The 22,220-nt window shown below is 39.2% G+C and overlaps 3 protein-coding genes and 1 long non-coding RNA gene across 4 annotated transcripts in view; all 4 read right to left on the bottom strand.

Annotated features, from left to right (window-relative positions):
- Positions 1–22,220, bottom strand: part of LOC139140114 (alcohol dehydrogenase-like) — a 125,971-nt gene that overhangs the window by 94,546 nt on the left and 9,205 nt on the right. The window lies entirely within an intron of this gene.
- Positions 108–12,277, bottom strand: LOC139139704 (uncharacterized). Its single transcript, XM_070708563.1, has 7 exons — positions 11,992–12,277; positions 7,348–7,587; positions 3,294–3,370; positions 2,899–3,003; positions 1,456–1,673; positions 961–1,125; positions 108–357 (listed from the first exon to the last, which is right to left on the bottom strand). Exons 2-7 carry the CDS (start codon positions 7,349–7,351, stop codon positions 108–110), a joined length of 819 nt encoding a protein of 272 aa, XP_070564664.1. The 5' UTR covers positions 7,352–7,587; positions 11,992–12,277.
- LOC139139703 (uncharacterized) lies at positions 14,860–17,003 on the bottom strand. Its single transcript, XM_070708561.1, has 6 exons — positions 16,903–17,003; positions 16,423–16,494; positions 16,226–16,291; positions 15,905–16,012; positions 15,072–15,362; positions 14,860–14,917 (listed from the first exon to the last, which is right to left on the bottom strand). Exons 1-6 carry the CDS (start codon positions 16,950–16,952, stop codon positions 14,860–14,862), a joined length of 645 nt encoding a protein of 214 aa, XP_070564662.1. The 5' UTR covers positions 16,953–17,003.
- Positions 17,332–21,961, bottom strand: LOC139140104 (uncharacterized). The gene is made up of 2 exons (XR_011553944.1): positions 21,330–21,961; positions 17,332–17,490 (listed from the first exon to the last, which is right to left on the bottom strand). It is a non-coding gene; the product is annotated as an uncharacterized lncRNA (long non-coding RNA).

Genomic DNA, 22,220 nt, shown 5'->3' with positions numbered 1-22,220 from the left:
ACAATGTCCACATTATAAAGCACCTTAGACTTTTTTCTTGCTATGTTCTGCTACAAAAACTGTGGCAAACTTAATGGCATTTCAAGAGTTTATTCACTTTGCTGCATTTATTGTCGACGTGAAACATACTCCTGGACAATTGAAGCTGTTGGCGGTGGGCTCAGAGGTGCAACGTGTGCGGATATTCTGCATGGATCTCCTGGTTCTGAATCCTTCTTCTTCTGCATCCTCCCCTGGTCAGCCTGTCGTTTCTCTATAATAAGCTTTTTCAATGGAGCTACTTGTGGGTATGTCTTGTTTACCTTCACTGGATAGGCACTCCACCTTCCACTTTTCTTGTTGTAATGCCTATGATAGCTGAATGAAGTAGAATGTAGTTCTCATCAGTCTCTCTGTGACCTTGGCTTAAAATGATAATACTAAAAGTTGTGTCAAGGACAGTGTGAGGAAAAATAATTGTCTATCAGTCATTCATGAGCACACAGACAATGCAATATTAAAAGTTTGGATAGTGTAACATTGACCTCTCAATCATGGTTGTGAAGTACATCCCTACAAAATAACTTTCAATGATGCCTTTTGATTTGCTGAAACAGGGTAGGGATGTGATCTTACTGCCAGCACCTCCCAGTACTAGTTTGACATTGCTAGATCAAATACACCCCAAAACTTCCATGAATGTAATGTGATACAAAAGTAGCACTGAGGTAAAAGTTCAACATTCTTGTTCCTGTTCTTTATTGGAATCCAATCAGCCTTTCTCCAGGGTAGTGGCTGTTTTTCATGGAGCCATAAAAATATAACCTTTGGAAGAACATAAAATTAAATTCTGATAAACAAAGACCCTAAATTAAAAAAAAAGACAAACAGTGATATGGCTATGAAAATTTCCCACATGAGTAGTAATAATAGTACTACTGTTCTGCAAAGTTGGCAAAGTAAATGTCGTGTTCTACTTACACAATTTCACCCTTTTTGTTTCTCATAATTTCCCTGCTGTGGTGAACATTGTGATCCACTGCTGCTAAACGATTCCGGGCTCTGTATACTGGTGGCACATATGAAAACCTCTTTGCAGCATACACAAGTATACTCTGCTGGAATGTCTCTAACTCAGCAGTACTTCTGCAAAAATTGAAACCAACAAACTTTGCATTATTCGAGCAAAAGGAATCAAAGATGTGTGGGAACAGAATATGCTACTGTCAGTTTGAGGACTTAAAAGAGAGGTTCTCTATCAGCTTTATCTGTGAGCAAATTGACTAACCAGATGCACAAATTTCTATGAAAACAAGGGACTAAAATCACATGGACAGTCAGTGTCAACAACATCTTATGCGAGAACCAGGGACTGAAGACTTCCTGTTTAGAGTTACATGTGCAGGTACCGCGGCAAATTTCCATCATTTACATCAGTGTATTACTTTGTAATTTAACATAAACCTGCCAACTTACCTACAATTTACGAAGTAGTGAATTTGATTTGTAAATCTCTTGTCCATGACAATTTTCACCAGTGCTACATGAGCTGGACTACCCTTTTCTAGCCATTCCTTGTCACTGTCTGCAGATTCTGTTAGAGGTCCATGGTTACAAGAATTAGTTCCCTGGCCATATGATAAGACCCATTCGTGTTCATTTGTAACATGATGAATCACACCACACCAAAGTCCCTGTGATGGAAGCATAATAAATACTTCAGTTATCATACATTTTAACATTCCTCATAATGAAAAATACCACACTAATAGTTTCTATAGACAGTCTCTATTAGCTAAAATGAAATCATAAAATGTCATGGGTCTAGAGAGTGAGATGTACACTTAACATAAATTATGAGACAAACAAGTAATCGTTGATGACACAGTCCCTACTTGTAAATGGGTACTTTAATTGCAAGTCCTCAGAGAGGATAGAGTCCTCTTCATTAATTAGGTCTGTGATAAAATACTGCGATACAGATGGAGCTCAATGGCCAATGAGTTCTATGGTGGTGACAACATAAAACCAATGTAGGCCGCCATCCTAATTACAAAAGGTCATTAAATGAGTCAATTAGTAATTAATTGACAGGATGACATTGCCAAATATTATTGCATCCTATCGTAACACTGACAGATTATCACCGGTACTATATTTTATAACGTTTGATGCAGTATTTACAACATTACGAGATCAACATCTGTACCAAGTTTCATCAAATTTGACACAGTATTTGTAGATATATCACTCAAATTAGGAAAGTTCTTTACTTATGCAATTACAAATTAATTAAAATGACACTGATAAATGTCTTTTTCACTGTTAAAGTAATGTGAGCTTAACATCTGTACCAAGTTTCATGAAATTTGATGCAGTATTTCTTGATATAACGGCCTAATTACGAAACTTCAGTAATTGACATGATAATGCTACATGCCATGAAACAAATTGATGTGCATATGTATGAAATAGGTCAATGTCCTTGTACCAACTTTGAATGATACTGGTGGAAATATGTCTGAGTTATGGCTCCATACATGAAAAAATCGTAACAAAATGGCCTACGGCAGCCATATTGGATCTTATCACAAAACAAATCAACGTGCATATGTATGACATATAAAGTAATCCTTGAACCAAGTTTGAATTAAATAGCTCCAGGCATCTCGAGATATCTGCGTGAACGGACGCACGCACGCATGCACACATGCACGCACAGATATTACCAAACCTGTAAGTCCCCACGGACACTGTCCTGGGGGAATAATAAGATTGAAAATGTGTACGGCAACACTCCTCCCTCACTCTGTTTCTTTGGCCAAATAATGTCCATACGAGTGGACTGCTAAGTGTGATTTCCATCAACAGAAATAAATTGAACGTTTTGTATTTCAAAAGGCATTCATACACTCTTACCAGGAACTCTTCATAAGTTGAAGCTTTTTGGCAGCAATACCAAAAATGATTCCTGATATGCCTGCTCCATTTCTGAAGGGCTTTACAGTTCTTCTGCTGACCAGCCTTGAAAGCAGATAAAAGAAAAACTTGACTCAATCCTCATAAAAGATAACACTTTACTGACAACGATTTAAGAAATCAGTAAATGTATATTAAAATGTAGGTGTCAGGGAAAAAATTATTTGTATGTGAAATGGGCTTTATGGTGGCATAAATAACTAAGCATTATTGCATGTATAGCAGCAGCTCACACTACAGAGGACAGCTAATTCAAACCAAGTGATGCATCATTCTTGATGAAAAATGACAAACATATAAGGGTCCTATGATTTAACATTGCAACAGCAACAAACCTTCGTTATTTTTTTCCCAAGGTTCTTGGCAGCATGCCATATATCAAATGAATGTGTGATACCAGGGTATGTGGTCTCTACACAAAAAGAGATAGAGGAAGGATTAACTGCCAATAAGAAGGTGCTCAGTGTTTCATCTACAGCATAGGTTCATGCATTGCAGGATTAGCTATGTAGTAACCCTGACTTGCCTTTACATACTTACCGTAAAATTCCCAATTGAAGCCGCGGCTTGTATTAGAAACATTTTTGAGGGACCCCTGGGACCACGCACTGAAGTCATGGTGCGGCTTCAATTAGGTACATTTCCTGTGTTTCGATATTTTTCTCAATGCTCACCAAGCATTGCAGGGGCAATCGCTATTGTTATGCAAATTAGTACCAATGAATTTTGCGTGAATAAATTACCCGCATAAAAAGCCCCTACCCTAGTGTAACTCCAAAAGAGAAACGTAGTGTATTTGGTCGTTAAACTTGGTAAAATTCCTTTTAAAATTCCTTTTAGATAATAAGGAAACTGTTAAAATAATGGGAAACTGGAGTTCCCTTGACAGCATCGTAAGGAAATGACACCTTTTCCCAGTACTTTCTTGATTCGCTGACATTGCTGACCCCCGTCCCCTAAATAGAATAGTCTCACTAAGGTCGGCCATGTTGACCAGCACTGCAGCGCATGCATGATGTCTTTGCTTCAAGTTTAGGGGTTTTTGGACGCTGAAATTTCACAAAAATGTCACCTCTGTATTCAGAGATTGTACAATCAATTTCTTTGGACGTGTACAAGTCGATTTTGAAAGCGATAGAAGATCAAATGGTGTTGAAAAAAAATCGTGCATAAAATTAGCATAAATTAAGCGTCCATGGCAGATGGGTCCCCTTGATTTACAGCTGTCTTGTGTTGCCAAACCGGTGGCTCATACTCGGATAGTGTAATAAAGGCAAGTGAATGACCTTTGGTAACTTTACTGGCATGTTTTTGTGAACTGTTTTGTGGTCAAATTTTATTTTCTCATGATCAAAAACGGAACCTGTACAAGCTTATATGCACCCACCATTGTCATTCAGCAGCCACAGTACAGTATAGGCAGTTCATTATGTCAATATGATGCAGGTGGTGTTGTTGTATGTCAGGCATCGGTAAGGGTACGTGGGTATTGAATGAAAACTACGTATTTGAGACATGGTATATGCAGGGCTCGAAATTAACGGTGGTCTTGCGTCCAAAGACCACCACTTTTTCATTTTGGACCACCAAAATTCAAATGTTGGTGGTCCAAATGGACCACCACTTACGTCAGAAATTTTTGAAGACGACGTACTTGGCCCGCACTACATTGCCTGAACGTGGTTCAATGCAGGACAAAAGTAGAACATATGCACCTGCTTGCAAGTGACATTTATCATGATATTGCAACATTTTAGACTTTAGCAGACCGCAGCACTTTATGCAACATTGTATTTCATCATCACAAAACGTCATGTCAATCAGTTCTGTACAGACAATGGCACTACAGATGCAAAAAATTCGAGAATCGATCGAGTCTACGTTGTTGGTAACACAATACAGTTAATGGTCATTACGTCGCATGTTATTTGGAAAGTGGTTTACGGGTGACCATTTAGACTCTGTCGGGTTGCATTCTTGAGAGGTCCGCTGGACTTTGAACAGTATCTGCTTTTGTTGGCCCTTTGAAAACACTAATTTCGTAGTCAGAAGGTATTTTCTTTGAACATGATCTCATTGGGCTGCTCAACGATCATATACGGGACATGCATCACAGCATGGCAAACGTTCAGCTACACCTTGAAGCCCCCAGGTTGTTGTTTTTTGTTAATAGAGCATGCGCATTACAGGAAACCCCCAAGTTCTACAGAAAAGACTGCCCAGCTCACTTCAGATACTGATTCCTACCGTGCGCATTTTGAATACATTTTACGCAAATAAAAACTCAGTTGCGTAAAATCGTACGCAAGTTTTGAAATTGTAACGGAAACGCTGCCCAGGCCCATTCGTGTTCAGGCAGTGTTCAAATCGGGTTCTGTTACTGGTTGCTATTGGTTTTTATGAGTGGAAGTATTTTGACTCTCTATAGTAGATAATAAAGTTCAGAAAAAATAATATTGTGAATTTCAAGTTCAATGGAGCAAATAGTGGGATTTTTGTCATCATAATTGTTAACAGCCGATACCTGGCGGAATAATTTTGAATATAAGAGTATGTGAACTGACAACTCAAAATCATCTTAAGGTAGCGTGATAGGTTTGTATTTTCCTTCAAAACTCCGAAAAACTATCCTTTCCATGCCATTTCTTCCTAAGGACATGGCCTTTGAAGGTGGTCAGTTTTCAGTATAGTATCATCAGATATGCCGAAAAAATTATTCGCTCTTGAAAATTATGCCAACAAAGGAATGCAAACAAACTTCTTGTGTTTTTCCATTTTCTTTTCTTGCCATTTTAGCACGATTCTCTTGGTCTAAATAGTGTAAGTCGACAAGGGATGACAGGTAGTCTACCAAATTTTCACAGGTGAAAGTCGTACAGATGGTCTCCAAACCGTGTCTCAGATTTTTCCAAACACATTTAAGGATTTTAATATTCGTAGTTTAAATAAACTAAGTAATGAACAAAACATGATTCAAAACCATGACTGGTGATTGTCAAAAAAACCTAAGTCGTCTTCAAAAATTTTAAGACACAGTTATGCTGACAGTATATTAAACTTTTAGATTGCTTTGTTCAAATGACAATCGGCTATGTGAGGTGATGGTTATAATTTTCATGGTGAAATATCCCAAATTCGGCCTTTTCAGATCCCAAAAAAACCAAAATGTAATGGTACAGCATTAAAATTCATAGAAAGAGCTTTCTGGTGATATGCACGTTTTACGTATATAACATAGTTTGGGCGAGAAGTTGTCGTTTGAATGTATGTCGTCACAAACCTATCACGCCATCTTAAACAATTGTTATATTACGGACCACCACATTTTTTATGTGGACCACCAAAATATTTTTAGGTGGTCCACATGGACCACCACATTTGAAATTTAATTTCGAGCCCTGTATCTCAATCTCTCAACAATTTTACTTGTAGACAAACACCGTTGCTCAAAATTGTTGCATCAGGTAATTGACTATGGCGGTGTTTACCACACTGACAAAAACTTCGGCCGTGTTCAAACATACACACAAACGTGCCGATACATGGGACATTGTTTGTACTTTTGTTACTATCGATGACAAAATGCACAATGGTAGTAGTGTTAAAAAGGAACTTTTTATTGGGTATTTTTTCTGTCAGAAAGACACCTGTCAATCATTTGCACAAGTCAATGACGCGACTCAAGCCAGCTGGTGTGAATTTCAGCATGCATTGTTTCATGATGGGCTCAGAGAAGGGGTGCGGCTTCTATTATGGTACAATTCAAAAACCCAAAATGGGCAAACAATGAGCCAAGACAATGTTTCAAAGTCAGGGTGCGGCTTCAATTAGAGGTGTGGCCTCAATTGGGAATTTTACGGTAATAGACAAGTTATTGTAAATGACATAGTCACCCTTTTCATTAATTTCAAAAGCATCATCAGAAGTTGTCATGGTGACAGCAATCATGATGAAGTGAATTTGGGAAAATGGCTGGGAAAGTATGTGCACTGCTGATGTTCCAAGTACTAGTGGAATAAATGTAGCTAAATTTGTGTAATGTTTGGCTATATGAAAAAGTACAACAAAGAGGTAGGAATTAAGTAATATGATGTCCTAGTGATGGTTTACGATAAAGACGGATGAACAAACCTTTAAGTCCCTCATCTTGGCTATGACTGCAACAACATATGATCAATATCAACTGAATTATTTCATGTTGTCATGTTCTTGTTATCAAGAACACAGTTCATTTATCATGAAAGCTGTTACACGCTCTTTTTAATTCTGACTACCGGTAGTTAATTTTACAGTTAAATATTAGTATGATGAAACAACTTTAAAAAAAGCAGGTTGATTTGCTGTTGTTTATATGGTAGTTAAAAAGAGAAATATTTTTATCAAACTTACTCATCAGGTATGCAATTTGAGTGTGGGCATCTGTTACTGCTTGCTTCTTTTATCTGCAGTCCCTTATCACGTAGCTGGTTTAACCCTTCTTGAAATGCTGCTCTTTCCATGATGGTTGATTTTTTGTCATTTGACGTTTGTCTATGGTTACAATCTCCAAAATGTCTTTGGATTCGTTTTCCATGATAGTGTATGTACAGTACTGTGCACAGTATCCAGGAGAGTCCATTCTTCCATCACCTTGTGATATCGTAAAATAAGCAGATATACCACAATTACACTGAGTGTAAAATTTACTACTTTAAGAGCAATGAATACGTATTCATATAAGCAAATTTCTCTATAATTTGTGGTAATCAAATCTCAGTTCAGTTCAGTTCAGTTCAGTTCAGTTTGATAAGGGAATAGATATCCAATTGCTGGATAATGGAACATCCCTCTGTTGTGGCATAGTAAAAACTGGTGAAAGTCAAGATTTTCCGTGCATGTAGCGGTCAAACATGTTCTTGAAAGAGTTAACACTGTTTGCGTTGACCACCCAATCTGGCAAGCTATTCCACAAGTTGACGATTCTTGGTGCAAATGAGAATTTCCTGATATCCAGTCTTGTAGTTGGCTTTACCAGTTTGTGCGCGTGGCCTCTGCTCCTTGACGATGTGTTTAAATTCAGTGATATGTTACAGGAGTCGATGTGGTTTAATATTTTGTAGACCTCAATCATGTCTCCTCTCTCTCTGCGACTTTTAAGACTTGTTAATTTTAAGACCTGCAACCGTTGCTCATATGACATATCGTGGAGTTGTGGAATCATTTTTGTTGCCCGGCGTTGAACTTGTTCAAGGATACTGCTGTCTTTAACTAGCCAAGGTGACCATGCCTGAACTGAATATTCAAGTCTCGGTCTGACTAGTTGCTTATACAGTCTTAAAATAATGTCTGTAGATTTGCATGAGAGTGTTCTCTTCATCATACCCAGAACTTTATTTGCCTTCTTAGCTGCTTCTACACACTGCCGTGACGGTTTCAGGCTTTTATGGACGATAACTCCAAGATCCTTCTCTTCGTCTATACTTTCCAACGGAATACTATTTATGTTATAAATATGATTTGTGTTTCCACTTCCGAGATGCATTACTTTACATTTGGTAATATTGAATTTCATTTGCCAGTCACATGACCACTTGTGTAGCTTATCTAGATCTAGCTGCAAACTCTTTATGTCATCGTTCTTGCTTACAGTTCTGTATAGCTTGGTGTCATCTGCAAATTTCTTTACTCTTGAGCTGATGCCCACCTCGATATCATTTATGTAAATTAGAAATAGGACTGGGCCGAGGACTGAACCCTGAGGAACACCGCTAGAGACAGACTGCCATACAGATGCTGAACCGTTTATCACAACACGCTGTTTTCTGTCACTTAACCAGGCCTCAATCCAGTTAGCGATATTGCCGCGAATTCCATGATTTGCTAATTTATTACAGAGTCTACAGTGTGGTACCTTGTCAAATGCTTTGGCGAAATCCAGATAGACAACATCCACCGGGTCTCCTCCGTCGATAAACTGAGTTATCTCGTCGAGAAACTCCAACAAGTTGGTCATACAAGATTTACTGTGGCAAAAACCGTGTTGTGAGTCAGTAATAAGATTATGTTTTTCCAAGTGCGTAACTATTCGATCCCGATGATGGACTCCAGGATCTTTCCGCATAGGCTGGTTAGGCTGATTGGTCGATAATTTCCTGGTTCACATTTTGGACCTTTTTTGAAGATAGGAGTAACGTTTGCTACCCTCCAATCATCCGGGACATTTCCTGAGTTCAAAGATTCGTTGAAAAGCAAGGTTAACGGTAAAGCAAGCTGCTCAGCACAATTTTTCAAAACACATGCTAGGATACTGTCAGGCCCAGGTGCTTTGAAGGAACAAAGACTGCTAAGTTTCTTGACCACATCTTCTCTATTTATCTGCACGCTGTGTAACTCCTCATCTTTGGATAGACTACTTGTCATGACTAATTGTGGTAAGTTCAGCATATCTTCATTCGTGAAAACAGACACAAAGAAGTGGTTTAGAATGTCAGCCATGTCAGCATTTTCACCAATAAGTGCTCCATTTCTGTCGGTCAGAGGTCCTATTGAGTCCTTTGTTTTCTGCTTAGAACGAGCATACGCAAAAAATGCCTTAGGATTATCCTTTATGTGTTTTGCTAGGTTAATTTCATACGTTTTTTTGGCTTTCCTAATCTCTGAGATGACATAGCTCTGTTGCAGTTTATATCGTTGATAGTCTTGTAGACTTCTACTCTGGGTGTAGATACGCCAAAGCTTCCTTTTCTTCCTCACCTGATGCAGCACATGACTCGTCATCCACTTAGGTTTGGATCTGTTCTTGCGTCGCTTCATTGGAATACATTGAGAAGTAACAGCGTTTACAGTGTCTCTGAAAAATTTCCACATGTCATTTGCTGTTTTTCCGTCAAGATTATTGTGCCAGTCAATATCAGCTAAACTTGAAGACAATTTGGGAAAATCAGCTTTGCGTAGATCAGGAGCATAGCCAGCTGGTGATGAATTTACAGTCACTACTTGAACTTCAAAATCAATAATTACATGGTCACTATTACCAAGATGGCCGATTGCGGTAGCTTTGTTTATCATTGTTGGCTCACTAGACAGGATCAGATCAAGGCAGTTGTTTTCTCTTGCAGGAAAGTCAACGTGCTGAGTCAGAAAGTTGTCTTGGACACACTGTAGGAACTTTTCACCCTGATTGTCAGAAACAATTGATGACCAACTGATGCCAGGGAAATTAAAATCCCCACAAATAACAGCATGGCGAGCAGCTGACTTTGAAAGTACCTTGTATAAATTATTATTGTTTTCTTCAGAGCTGTTGGGTGAGCGGTACACAACACCAAACAATAGAGGGGAGCTCCATCAAGGAAATTTCACACCAGACTGAATTTGTGAAGTTGTTTCTTGTAGCTTGGTGACTTCTACAGCCATGTAGTCTTCTTTTACGTATAGTAGTACACCTCCTCCTCTGCCATTGAATGTGTCCGTTCTATCTTGTCTGAACGGAGCATGATAACCATTGAGACATAACTCAGCAAGACAAATGTCAGCATATGTCCATGCTTTTGTGAAAGCAATTACGTCATAGTCCCCTTCAGTGATTAATGTCGAAAGTTCGTCACGTTTATTCATTATACTACGAGCATTTGTGCAGATACAAGATAGCGTAGTTTTCCTCTCCACATTGACATCATGTAAGTGTTGGTTCAGCTTGGTTTGTTCAGGATACTTGGACTTAGAGATTTCTTCATTTAATATATTACTATGTACACTATTTACATGCTGGTCTCTCTCAACTAGTCGTTTTTTGTCTGGTCACAGTCATCCAGCTGGATAATGTGGCCTCTTCTTATCCTCAAGTTCTTTTCACCCTGGTCAGTTCTCCTTTTTAACTCAGTTCTCAACGCCTGATCTTCCTCCTGTTGTTTTCTGGTTAGGTCGGGGGTGATGTACACTTTATTTAACTCCTTATCATCACTAGTTTTTAACTTCTTGGCGTTCTTGAAAATCCGTTGTCTGTCTGCTTTTTTCTGTAGTGTCATTTTTATTGGTCTAGAATATGTTTCACCTCTCCTCAGTCCAACACGTTGGACTGTGAAGTCAGCATGAGTGATATCAGGTAGACCTATCTCTTCCATAAGTTGATCCACTAATAGCTCGTCACTTTTTCCTTCTTGCTCTTTACAGTTTTTTATCATCACATTACTGCGTCTACTCACTACATCCATTTCTTCCCTGACGTAGTCGGGTACACTATTTCTCAGGTCAGACACACTGTCTTTTACTTCGTTTACAGAATCGTCTAACTGTTTTAGCGATACACTCATGTCTAGCATTTCCTTTTCTAGTTTTTCCTGCTTTTGTTCGAAAGTACTCATCATTTTCATTATGCGTGCGGCGCACGTGTTACACTTTTCACAATACCAATGGATTGGGCTGTTGTCGTCGTTCGCGTTAACACTCAGAAACTCGTACGTCGTTTTTGACACGTTTTCACACACGATGTGATGCCAAAAGTTACATATTCCACACAGAATAGCATCGTCGCCTTCCTTTACACCCTGCTTACACGTTCCACATCTGCTGATTGAATCTGTTACAGGAGTACTGTCGACTTTGTCTTTCTGTTTTGACGTACTACTTTTTCGGTTTGTGTTTTGTCTTACAGATGACCTCACCGCCGCCGCCATATTGGATACTCAAAGACCACGTTGTAGTTCAGAACTCAAACTGACGCTATTTTCAGGTCGATGGTAGAGCAAAAAAACCAAGTTTTACCTTCACTGGAACGCAGGATACTTCATAAACACATAGCGGAGGTTTATGACGAAAAAACTCTGCGATCAAAACGTATAAAACGGGGGGCTACGAAGCGTGACTTTACTTGACCGTCACCTCATACAGCGCCCTCAACCTTGTAGTCAATGTGCATTGTCATTAGGATTGCGCCATGTCTATTCAATGCACAAATTTTTCTTAAATGACATAGAATGCATGCTGGACGAAGACCAAATGTGTATAGTACGGTACTCTGCCTACAGTAACAGTCACTACAGTAACGTTACTCACCAAGAATAACAATCTCCTTATCTTGATACTTGGTAAGTATTTCCTGTTGATGTGAAAGCCAATATTCATCCACACATGGAACTAGATAGTGCCGCTGTATTTTGGAGAATGTACTACTACTGACTATCTTCAACCTTAACATCTTGGCAAATAAAGCAATTTTGCTGTAATTGTTTCCAGACATCAGTATGGAGGGCCGATGTAAGCAGGTCTCCACTGTGAAGCCGTCGTTTGAGAAGGGGCTGTGAGCACCACTTGTATTCTACATGACCAGAAGGGCATACCTACAATAAACAGTGTTTGATCTAGGACTTCAAAAATAGGGGCCATGGTGGGCCCACTCCCTTGAAGAAAAGGGGCCATTGGCAAAAAAAGGGGGCCATATATGTTGGGCCCCTTGCAATTTTTAAAGAGGGCCCTTGTTGATCCCAACCAGCGGATAAAAAGTGGTCCCCCAGAATTATTAATCAAATTAAAATTGCAATTAATTGTTTTTAAAAGGCTTATAATGGACAGATTGGGTTGTCAGGCACCATTTGCAAAGACAGATTCCACTGTGCTAAAGGAATTGACAAAAAGGTGCAGTAGCTGTAACTGTTGATATTTTTCTTTCTGTGTGTCATCCAACAACGGCAGTTTTCTATTGAGCTTGAAGTAATTTCACTAGCATTCAGTTTGTCAACTACGTTTTAGTTATTCACGTTTTAGTTGTAAAGTAAACCCTTATTGTTCACAATTTAATTTAGATTCAATTGTCAACAATACCACTGCTAGAAATAGAGTGGATATAGAGACTTTGTTGACAAACTTGATTTTTAAGAAAAACATTTGATACTCAGAATGAAAACACAGAAAGCAGCCTATTAAAAGTGACAGCTACTGTCCCTTTAATCAAATAATATGAAGTTACTGCAGTGACTGGCAGTTCACCCGCAAGAAGGATCTCTTCAAAAAGACAGACGTACAGGTGAGTCAACATTTAATAACACACTTTATTCGTTTTTTCTTCTTCAAATTTTGACCATTTTCTCAACTCAATACATGTACTGATGATTATGCATATGTTTTATTGCAGACATGTACCATCAGCTACCATTCATCATGTCCATATTACAGCCAGTGCCATTGTGACAGCCACTTCACCTGAGAGAAGAAAATATGATTTTTTTATTGAGCTGTAAACACTGAAATGCCAAATCTGATTTTAATAAAAATTTCACCCTAACATGTACCATTTCTGAATCAATTTCAAGTAAATAGTAAAGGAATAAAATAAAAAGAGGGGGTAAATAAATTAAAAAAATAAACTATTAAAAATGTTAAATACTAGATTTTGGTATCCAGAGAAATAATAAACTTAGATTTGAGAGTGTGTCCTTTATCTTATATTTCTTCAAAATTTCAAGTTTAGAGTAAAGGACTAAAATAAAATTTGGGGGTTCACGTAAATAAGTTGAAAAAAATAAATTATCAAACCTGTAAAATACTAGATTTACGTATACTAGAGAAAAATTAAACTGAGACAAAAACACTCACTCTCTTCTCTATTTGTTTGATGACAGAAATATGAAATATCTAAACCGTTTTTGTACGACTGGAAACCCCACGTGGCTACCACGCTGGTATGCGAATCACTACCAAACGAATAAATAAACAAGTGACTTGTCCTCGGAAACTTGCAGCAAGTTTACAAACATAACCATTCCCTACCACTTGGATATTTTGATCATCCCAAGAAATGTCAAAAATTAGCGTCCACGACACCATGCACTGAATACCAGTCCCGGCCACTCCATCATGTAAAATAGTTATACCGTATATAAGCATTGCTTGCTATTTGATCATAACGTGCTACAGTCTAAGCATGGTCTAAGCTTACATATGGTAGCCTTACATATCGAAGTCAAAGGTAAAATTCCCAAAATTGTATTCACCTGCGGGGTGCGGTTGTGTTGCGAACCGGCAGCATCGGTCTGCGTGTCAGTTTCTGACACTTCCATCGTTGTACCTCCTTCATCGTCGGGCGTGGGTGAGGAGACAACCCGACAGCTTTACAGATATAGCCACGGCATAGTAACCATCGTACCGCTGGCATCGTACCGCTGGCATAGCTACGCATGGCCTTCTGCACACGTCCCGTCAAAGACGTCATGCCAACTTACGTCATTGTCGCAAAAAGTCGTGATTGAATATATACCACGTTACGGTAAATCCTCGTGTTGTCGTAGACCAGGGGCGTAAAACTTAGTGGCCTGGCAGAAACAAACTACCAGGCGCCGGTCTTGAAATATTGCGCCCGAAATGGCGCCATGGCCTGTGAAAATAGCGCCATAGCTGATTTTTTTGCGCAAAATGCGCAATGGTGCACTCTAGATCAAACACTGCATAGAGTATCAAGATAAGTTTAACATTAACTCTGTTTGTAACTACAGATTTGTATAATACTATGTACTCTGGACATATGAACATTATGATCAAACTCAGAATCTTGTACAGGATTTAACAAGATATTCACACAGCAACCCCTTAGATCACAAAACAGGCCCTGATCTATCTTTGGTATAGGGAATGGCCTGTGTTTTTCGTTGGATTTACAGCTGCTTTCACAGGCATGCAACATACATATTGAACGTTCACGTATACAGTTCTGTAGTCTCTGTCCAGCAATTTCTGTGATCACATTGATGAAATTTGTGTCTGTATTGATAACAGACATGGAGAAGTGTTGAACCTACAGGGTTTGTTACAGTTATGTAAATTCACAAGATGTTTAAAACTGTTAGGATGTGAATGGCCTGATACTTCACCTATGTATAATATGGCTGTAACAACATGAATCCACAGTAATTATGACTTAGTCAAAATTCTTTACATAACAGCAGTGAACACTGTATACGTCAATCTTCCTAGCGTGATGAGAGCCATGCTGTCATGAGGACATTAAGTCTGTAGTATGTTATGTATGTCATTGCACGTCACCTTGTACCCAGTTTAAAGTAGAACATTATGAAAGGCCAGAGACATGAAGTGTCACTGACTGAATCAAAGTATTACATTAGGGTCAAAGACAATGTACATACCATGATAGATACAGTGCTGACCCTACTGTATTTGTTGAAATGGTCAGCATTCCTTTACAGTCTGAGTTGCTGCATGTTGACTTGAGTTCAGCTTTGGCCAACAAAAGTAACTGGCCTAGACTTATCAAATAGAAGTCCTCTTCAATAAGTCTGTTAACATCTGCCTCACTTCTCACTCTTGTTACACCCGATTCTCCTTGTTCCTGTATATTGGGAGAGGTGTCTTCATCACTTCTGTCATCAAACTCTGAATGGTCAGATGGAAAGTCTTCCATGTCAATTCCATGGGACCTGTGAGAAGTATCAATATACATGCTAATTTCAAATTATGATAAGAGTTGTTTAGCACGATGTATTTACTAATGTGTTGCTAATGATGGATAAGTAGTCTGTTTGCGATTAAAATTATGCCCTGCATTGAAAACATTACCCAGATTTTCAATTGTGTAAAAGTGCCACAATAGAAAATTAAATTTTTCCAGGATTTATTGCAGGGAAGTGTTGTTACTACTCAAATCAACATATTGTATCAGCACATGTAGACATATCAATTTGACATGATTTCTTGTGGTAAACTTCATCTTTGTAATAGTGTTTGAAAATTCAATGAATTTTAAGGATTTTGAACCTTATGAACATTACATGCATGAACTTCAGGCTATAGCAAAGATATGCAAACACAAATGCATGTATATCATAGTGTCCCAACAGCAGTTATGGCAGACCAGTGTCATGGTTATGTTACACACCATGTGCCCTCTTTGTACAAGACCAATTTGTAGCCAGCTACGTACACCTGACAAAACCCTTGTACAATAAATTGTTTTACTTACTGTATAGTTATATTGAAGCTTGGTTCATAATCCGGATCTCCATCATAGTATGACAGATCAATATGATCATAATCATTGGTTGGATCAATTGTCTCATCTATACTCACACTGGAGGTGAAACACATAATGTCATGATTATCACAAGGCAAATTGTGCAACTATTAAAATAGTCAGTACATATATCACGAAATATATATCTCTTCCAAAGTGTTGAACAATATTAAAGTAATCAACAATATTGATAAAGCTTATATTAATGATATGCCGGTCTGTTGTCATACTACTTATTGTCTTTTCTTTCAAAATACTAAAAGGACTTACTCAAATGGGTCCACAAAAGATTCTGATATGGTACTCTTTTTTCCTCTTCCCATTCTGCCACTAGCACTGCAATGTGGAAGTTAAATAGTTACATTCGTCATTTGGATAACACAAAAGATTACATATTGTTGTAGAAGTTATTTAGTGTGTTCTAGAAATTATGTAGAGTGACACTAAAATAAATTGAGCTTATGTACCTTGTTGTTGGTTCTGTTTCTGTTTGGTGTTCCTTGTCTTGCATTTCCTCCACTCCTGACATCAACATGTCACTGGATTAAAAACATGAAAAGACATTGTAAGCATACCCAAGCACAGGAAATAATTCATACATAATTATCTAACTTGGCATAGGTAACTTTGAACAAACAGAAAACATTTACAATGGAAAAGATTTTTGACTTTCACGGAAATTTTGTGACTTTCAGAGAAATTTAAATTCACATGCATATGAGCAGACACCAATTTGAGTAAAAGATACTTTTGATCTGTCCAACAAGTACATCTAGATCTAGGCCACCTCTTTCAGTTAACTACTTTTCTTTGTTAGTAATATTTAAACTACAGCTGCAGGATACAGTGGTCTAACATGATTTCTATCCTATTGCTTGGAGTTCTGTTTCCTTCACAAACATGTACACCAGGGCCATGAGAAGTTCATTACACAATGTTTATCTTACCCTTGATCTGTGGATACAATGGAAGACATCTCTTCAGACATCTCAGACATTTTAAATGTACTTGCAGTCAGTTGCTGACCTGCTGGCGTTGATGATGTGGGCTGTTTGGCACATTTTGTTTCTTCTGAAATAGAAATAAATGGAATCAAGTTATTATGTAAAAGCCACTGAGACCAGATCATTACTACGTTGTCAGTTCTAGTACCTCAGCTGTCAACAGCATACACTGTCTACTTTGTTGATCATACAGCTGCACAGATTTCTCATAAACAAATAACACTTCTTTGTTTGGAAAGTTTGAACATTGTACAGCTACCATAATGACTGAACAAACAACTATTCTTGTTTGTTGTTATTCATCTTTCCATTACAGTAAAATGTCTACCAGTTACATTTAACATTACACAAAGAAGTGAAATGATATCTTACCCATGACCAGATGAAACTGATGATGTACTAGACAACTCATATAGTTGCTCAATTATATGAGGTGATGCTGAATGCCTAATTGTCCTAGAGGAAGAAGGCTCATTTACAGGTGGTAATGCTTGTTCCAGCAACACTTCATGACTCCTGGTCCTGTGATAACTGAAGTCATTTATGAAAAAGGGAAACCAAAATATGTTACAAATGCCTTATAAAATGTACATGTTATTTTAGCGATCAATCAGCCGCCCCTTCCCATAATGTTCTTTTTTTTTTTAAAAAAAGGTAAGAAATTTCAAGTGCGCTGTGAATTGCTATGTTGTAAGTTTTGATCGAATTCTTGTTGACAAAAATTTCATGAAGCTGTATAACATACGAAAAGCTTTCGGTTAGATTTGGAGACACTGTTTTACATTTAAATTGGAACTTGGACCCATGATGTTTAGACAGTTGTTTCCGATATTTCAATGATTTTTCACCAAATTATTTAAAATGCTAAGTATTCTTCTCTAACCTTTTATCTTGTCCCGTGGGGTTTTTTTGCCGACTCTTTTAACCACAGCGGTCAAATTTTTAGCGAGCATATAACCTTAGTTTGCCTTCGGACCTGCGCTGTAGCATGATATTGTAGCTCTGCATGGCAGGGCTGTGTTACTATGGAAGACCGGTCACGACATGCGACATGCGACCTGCGACTTCAAAACTGCGACCTGCGTCCCGCGAGTTTGAAACATGCGACCTGCGACTTCGGCATTTAGACCTAGGTGTAACCTGCGACTTCACAACAGCGACCTGCGTGTTTGTCAAACTGCGACCTGCGACTTCACAACTGCGACATGCGACAACAACACGTAACGTTTCATGGTGTTTTCCTCAGTATTAGATTGGAGGCGTCTTGCGTGAACTTTAATCCTTTGAGCGCCAAAGTCTATTTTTGTCCCCTTTATATAATAAGCCCTGTCAATTTTTCTCCAATTTTTGCAAAAAAATTGGGAAAAACCTGTAGCCAATGAAATGTGATGTCGATTTGGTCCAAAATTATCAAAAAATTACAGAAAATTCATACAATTGGTAAAATTTTGCACTAAAATTTTGGTGGGAGAAAATTACAGCGCTCAAAGGGTAAAACGTGGAAAGGAGATTTAACGTTCAACATCGATCAATTAATGAGCCATTGCTTTCGCTTTGGTAAATCGTTCACCAAGTCTGGCAAAACTCAATTCATGTACACACCAGTTCACTCATTTTCATCTGGAGAGATAATTTTATGACGGAAATGTTGACAGTACGTGTTAATGCATGGAAAATAATATGCTACGTGATCTAGGCATTTATATGTTTATATTATAATTTCAAATTATTTTAGATATTCTTCGTCTGCCTTACCTCGCTTCTTTCCTTATGTTATCGACAAACTTTTTGATTTTTAGAAATCTCTGGTATTTATCCTCATTTCACTGTGGTATAACCATCTAGCTGTCTGTTTAATTCATCAGTTGTCCCCCCTGTATCATAACTGCGTCAGTGTCATTGCAAACATTCGAATTTTCAGTTATTGTCGTTCATTTTCTAACATTTCCAGTTTTGTTCCAATTCCCCAGTGATTGATCATCGGATGTTGCCATCTTTTCGTCTAATTTCATTTTTACTTTTCGTCAAAAAATCGAATTGATCCAACTTTTGTTCAGTTGGAAAAATAAAAATATTCTTACTGGTTAACTTCGGACTACATTTGTCTACACAAATAACATATGCAAAGTAAAGCAGTTAAAATAATACTGATATTGACAGAAGTGCAAACATATTTGCTAACCATGAATAGCCAGAGACCGACTCAAGTTCTTTATAGATAACGCGAGTTAAAACCGTAAAACAGAACATAATTAAACCCTCCTACAATCATATTTTCAGTCTTTAAGCCTAATATGTACATACTATAATATGTACATATTATTTTTTGTGTGTATATAATATTTTAAATCATGTAGGCAGAAAAGTTCCAGAAACTATTAAACACTGATGTAGACGTTTAAAACCCTATTGCTATTGCATTATTTCAGATCGGTTTGCCTTTCGTAAGAAGGAAAATAAATTTGTGCTCTTCGTTTGTGGAATTCTCTACCGTCACAGCTTCATGCACTTCTATCGCTGGTTGAATTCTTTCGCTGGCCGATTTTTGCGTAGGCCAGCGGTGCGAAAATAATGCTCTGGTCGCGAGAATGCGGTAAACCGGCTGTTTTAATATAGTGCAATGGTGTCCCTCGTGTTTTTCAGGCTCGTGTTCAGAGCAATGGTGCGAACAAATCAAGACTGATATCGCAGTTTGATAAACACGCAGGACGCAGGTCGCTGTTGTGAAGTCGCAGGTTAGGCCTACACCTTGGTCTAAATGCCGAAGTCGCAGGTCGTATGTTTCAAACTCGCAGGACGCAGGTCGCAGTTTTGAAGTCGCGGGTCGCATGTCGCATGTCGTGACCGGTCTTCCATAGTGTTACAGCCGGCGTTACAGTATACGGTGGTAACAGTACTAACCATGGATGTAAAAAACACAGCCCCGCCACGCAGAGCTACATGGATCATGGGTGTCTATTTTTTACATCCATGCATGGATACAGCCGTGACTAAACCACATAATAGATACAGTACATACGAATTACACAATTCGGGGAAAAAATCGTTTGTTTGGCACACGTTTATTGTCGGCCTGCTGTGTAGACGTGGTTGGCAAATGTGTATATTCTTTGCAAACACGGTTCAGTAGTACATGGTAGCCTAGCCCTGCGTACGATGCTGTGTGTTCCGCTACAGTTACATGTAATCGCCCCGCTCAGTGGTGAGCGGGGCGATTAGCTGTAGCGGAACACACAGCATCGTACGCAGGGCTAATGGTAGCCCAATCGGAAACAAAGCAGTGCCAAAACGTCTTGGGTCCCGGTGACGAAGCGTTTGGGACCGAAATATACTGGGCAGGAACACAGGCGTACGGAATGTTTCCTAGATCGTCGTCGGATGGGAAGTGACGGACACTGCATGCACCGTGAGGCCGAAGGCCGAACCTCGGTACTGTATAACAATACCAAGGTATGACGCGGAAAAATCGACCGGTGGCCCGAAACAAACGAAATAAAGCATCTACCTAAAAAAATTACATCGACCGGTCGGAAATACCTTCAAACTTTCAAATCTTTACTCTGGTCACAGCATTTCTTTCAAATCTGCCAGTTATGGGCGATAATTAACTGTCCGGCGAGTACTCGCACTTGCATTGCCACTTCGCCATTTTGAATAGCTTTTTTACTCCCGAAAGCCTTTGCAAGTGGACGAGTGACCCTGTGAAGAGTTTGTTTACAAATGTCAGATGGCGGGATTCACAAGCATAAACTTTCCCATCGTTTACGTTGATTGCCTTGTTGCCAGATAGCTGAAGTTGTATTCACTGACAGTATAAATTTACCTATAAACGGTTAACGGTTGAATTTAGCGGGTGTGGGGTCACGGGGTCACTCTTCCACTCGCAAAGTCTTACGGGAGTAAAAAAGCTATTCAAAATGGCGAAGTGGCAATGCAAGTGCGAGTACTCGCCGGACAGTTAATTATCGCCCATAACTGGCAGATTTGAAAGAAATGCTATGACCAGAGTAAAGATTTGAAAGTTTGAAGGTATTTCCGACCGGTCGATGTAATTTTTTTGAGGTAGATGCTTTATTTCGTTTGTTTCGGGCCACCGGTCGATTTTTCCGCGTCATACCTTGGTATTGTTATACAGTACCGAGGTTCGGCCTTCGGCCTCACGGTGCATGCAGTGTCCGTCACTTCCCATCCGACGACGATCTAGGAAACATTCCGTACGCCTGTGGGCAGGAATGGTTGGCTTAGAAACCATGATAAATGTTCAGACTACGAAGAACGATGCGTCCCCGATCCCCCGAGGCACAAATTATGTGAACTTAGTAACGCCAGACGCGTCGGGCCGCACTCTCACAGTATCTCATTACCCTTACCTGTCGATCAATTCTGCCGCCAAATCGGGATTAGAAAGGCCCTGCCATCTTGTGATCTGGTTGTCGATGTATATCTTGCATTGACGCTTCAATGCATTGCCACGCAGCTGCCTTCGCTTTTTTTGCCGAGCTCGTAGTAAGGGAGCGTTCAGTTTTTACGGCCTGGGGGGGGGGGGGCGGCAAAATCTTGTCGCCGGTGTTCAAAAAAATATAGACCCCCCTGCATTTTTTGTGAAAAAAAGATGACCCCCCCTTTGTCAGACGAAAAAAATTGATGACCCCCCCCTGAAAAATAACCAAAACCCATATGTCAAATTTACCCGCATGGTTTGGATTTGAACTCCGGTACGCGGCGCACTTTATTCGATGCCAGTGCACAAACTTCTCAGCCACATCCATTGAAACGTCTGTTAATTAGGACGACTGTAAGGCAATTTTTAACTTCATTTCCATAGACAACTCATGTCCATGGACATTGTATAAAGTAAACTTTATTGGAGTGGTTCGCCAAAGGCAGCCCTCCGGTTAAGAGGGTCATGGGCCATTACGTAAAGTCAACTTTATTCTAGTGGGCCACCAAAGGTGGCCCGCCGGTAAAGAGGGTCGATCATGGCTATTGCATAAAGTAGACTTTACTGGACAGACGCGCAGCCATTACAATTATTCAGTGCGTGATCCCAGGGGTCCCTCAAAAATGTTTCTAATACAAGCCGCGGCTTCAATTGGGAATTTTACAGTAAGATTGCCGTGGGGTATTACATAAAGTCAATTTATTGTAGTGGGCCGCCGCAGGCGGCCCGCCGGTAAAGAGGGTCAATCATGGCCATTGCATGAAGTAAACCTAATTGGAGTGGGCCGCCAAAGGCGTCTGCCCGTTAAGAGGGTCATGGG

The sequence above is a fragment of the Ptychodera flava genome, chromosome 9 (genome assembly GCF_041260155.1).
Source record: "Ptychodera flava strain L36383 chromosome 9, AS_Pfla_20210202, whole genome shotgun sequence".
In the NCBI taxonomy this organism is placed as follows: Eukaryota; Metazoa; Hemichordata; class Enteropneusta; family Ptychoderidae; genus Ptychodera; species Ptychodera flava.
Note: the sequence above shows the minus strand (reverse complement) of the source record. Positions and strands in the feature narration are given on the sequence as shown.

What these genes read in the sequence shown, in the direction of transcription:
- LOC139139704 (XM_070708563.1), bottom strand. An exon ending in CAACTTATGAAGAGTTCCTG is followed by an intron (nt 1,674 to 2,898) that starts GTAAGAGTGTAT and finishes CTTCCATCACAG; the next exon opens with GGACTTTGGTGTGGTGTGAT. An exon ending in AACAAAAAGGGTGAAATTGT is followed by an intron (nt 358 to 960) that starts GTAAGTAGAACA and finishes TACTTCATTCAG; the next exon opens with CTATCATAGGCATTACAACA.
- LOC139139703 (XM_070708561.1), bottom strand. Translation starts at nt 16,952, where the DNA reads ATGTCTGAGATGTCTGAAGAGATGTCTTCCATTGTATCCACAGATCAA. An exon ending in ATTGTATCCACAGATCAAGG is followed by an intron (nt 16,495 to 16,902) that starts GTAAGATAAACA and finishes TTTTTAATCCAG; the next exon opens with TGACATGTTGATGTCAGGAG. An exon ending in TCTTTTGTGGACCCATTTGA is followed by an intron (nt 16,013 to 16,225) that starts GTAAGTCCTTTT and finishes TTTCACCTCCAG; the next exon opens with TGTGAGTATAGATGAGACAA.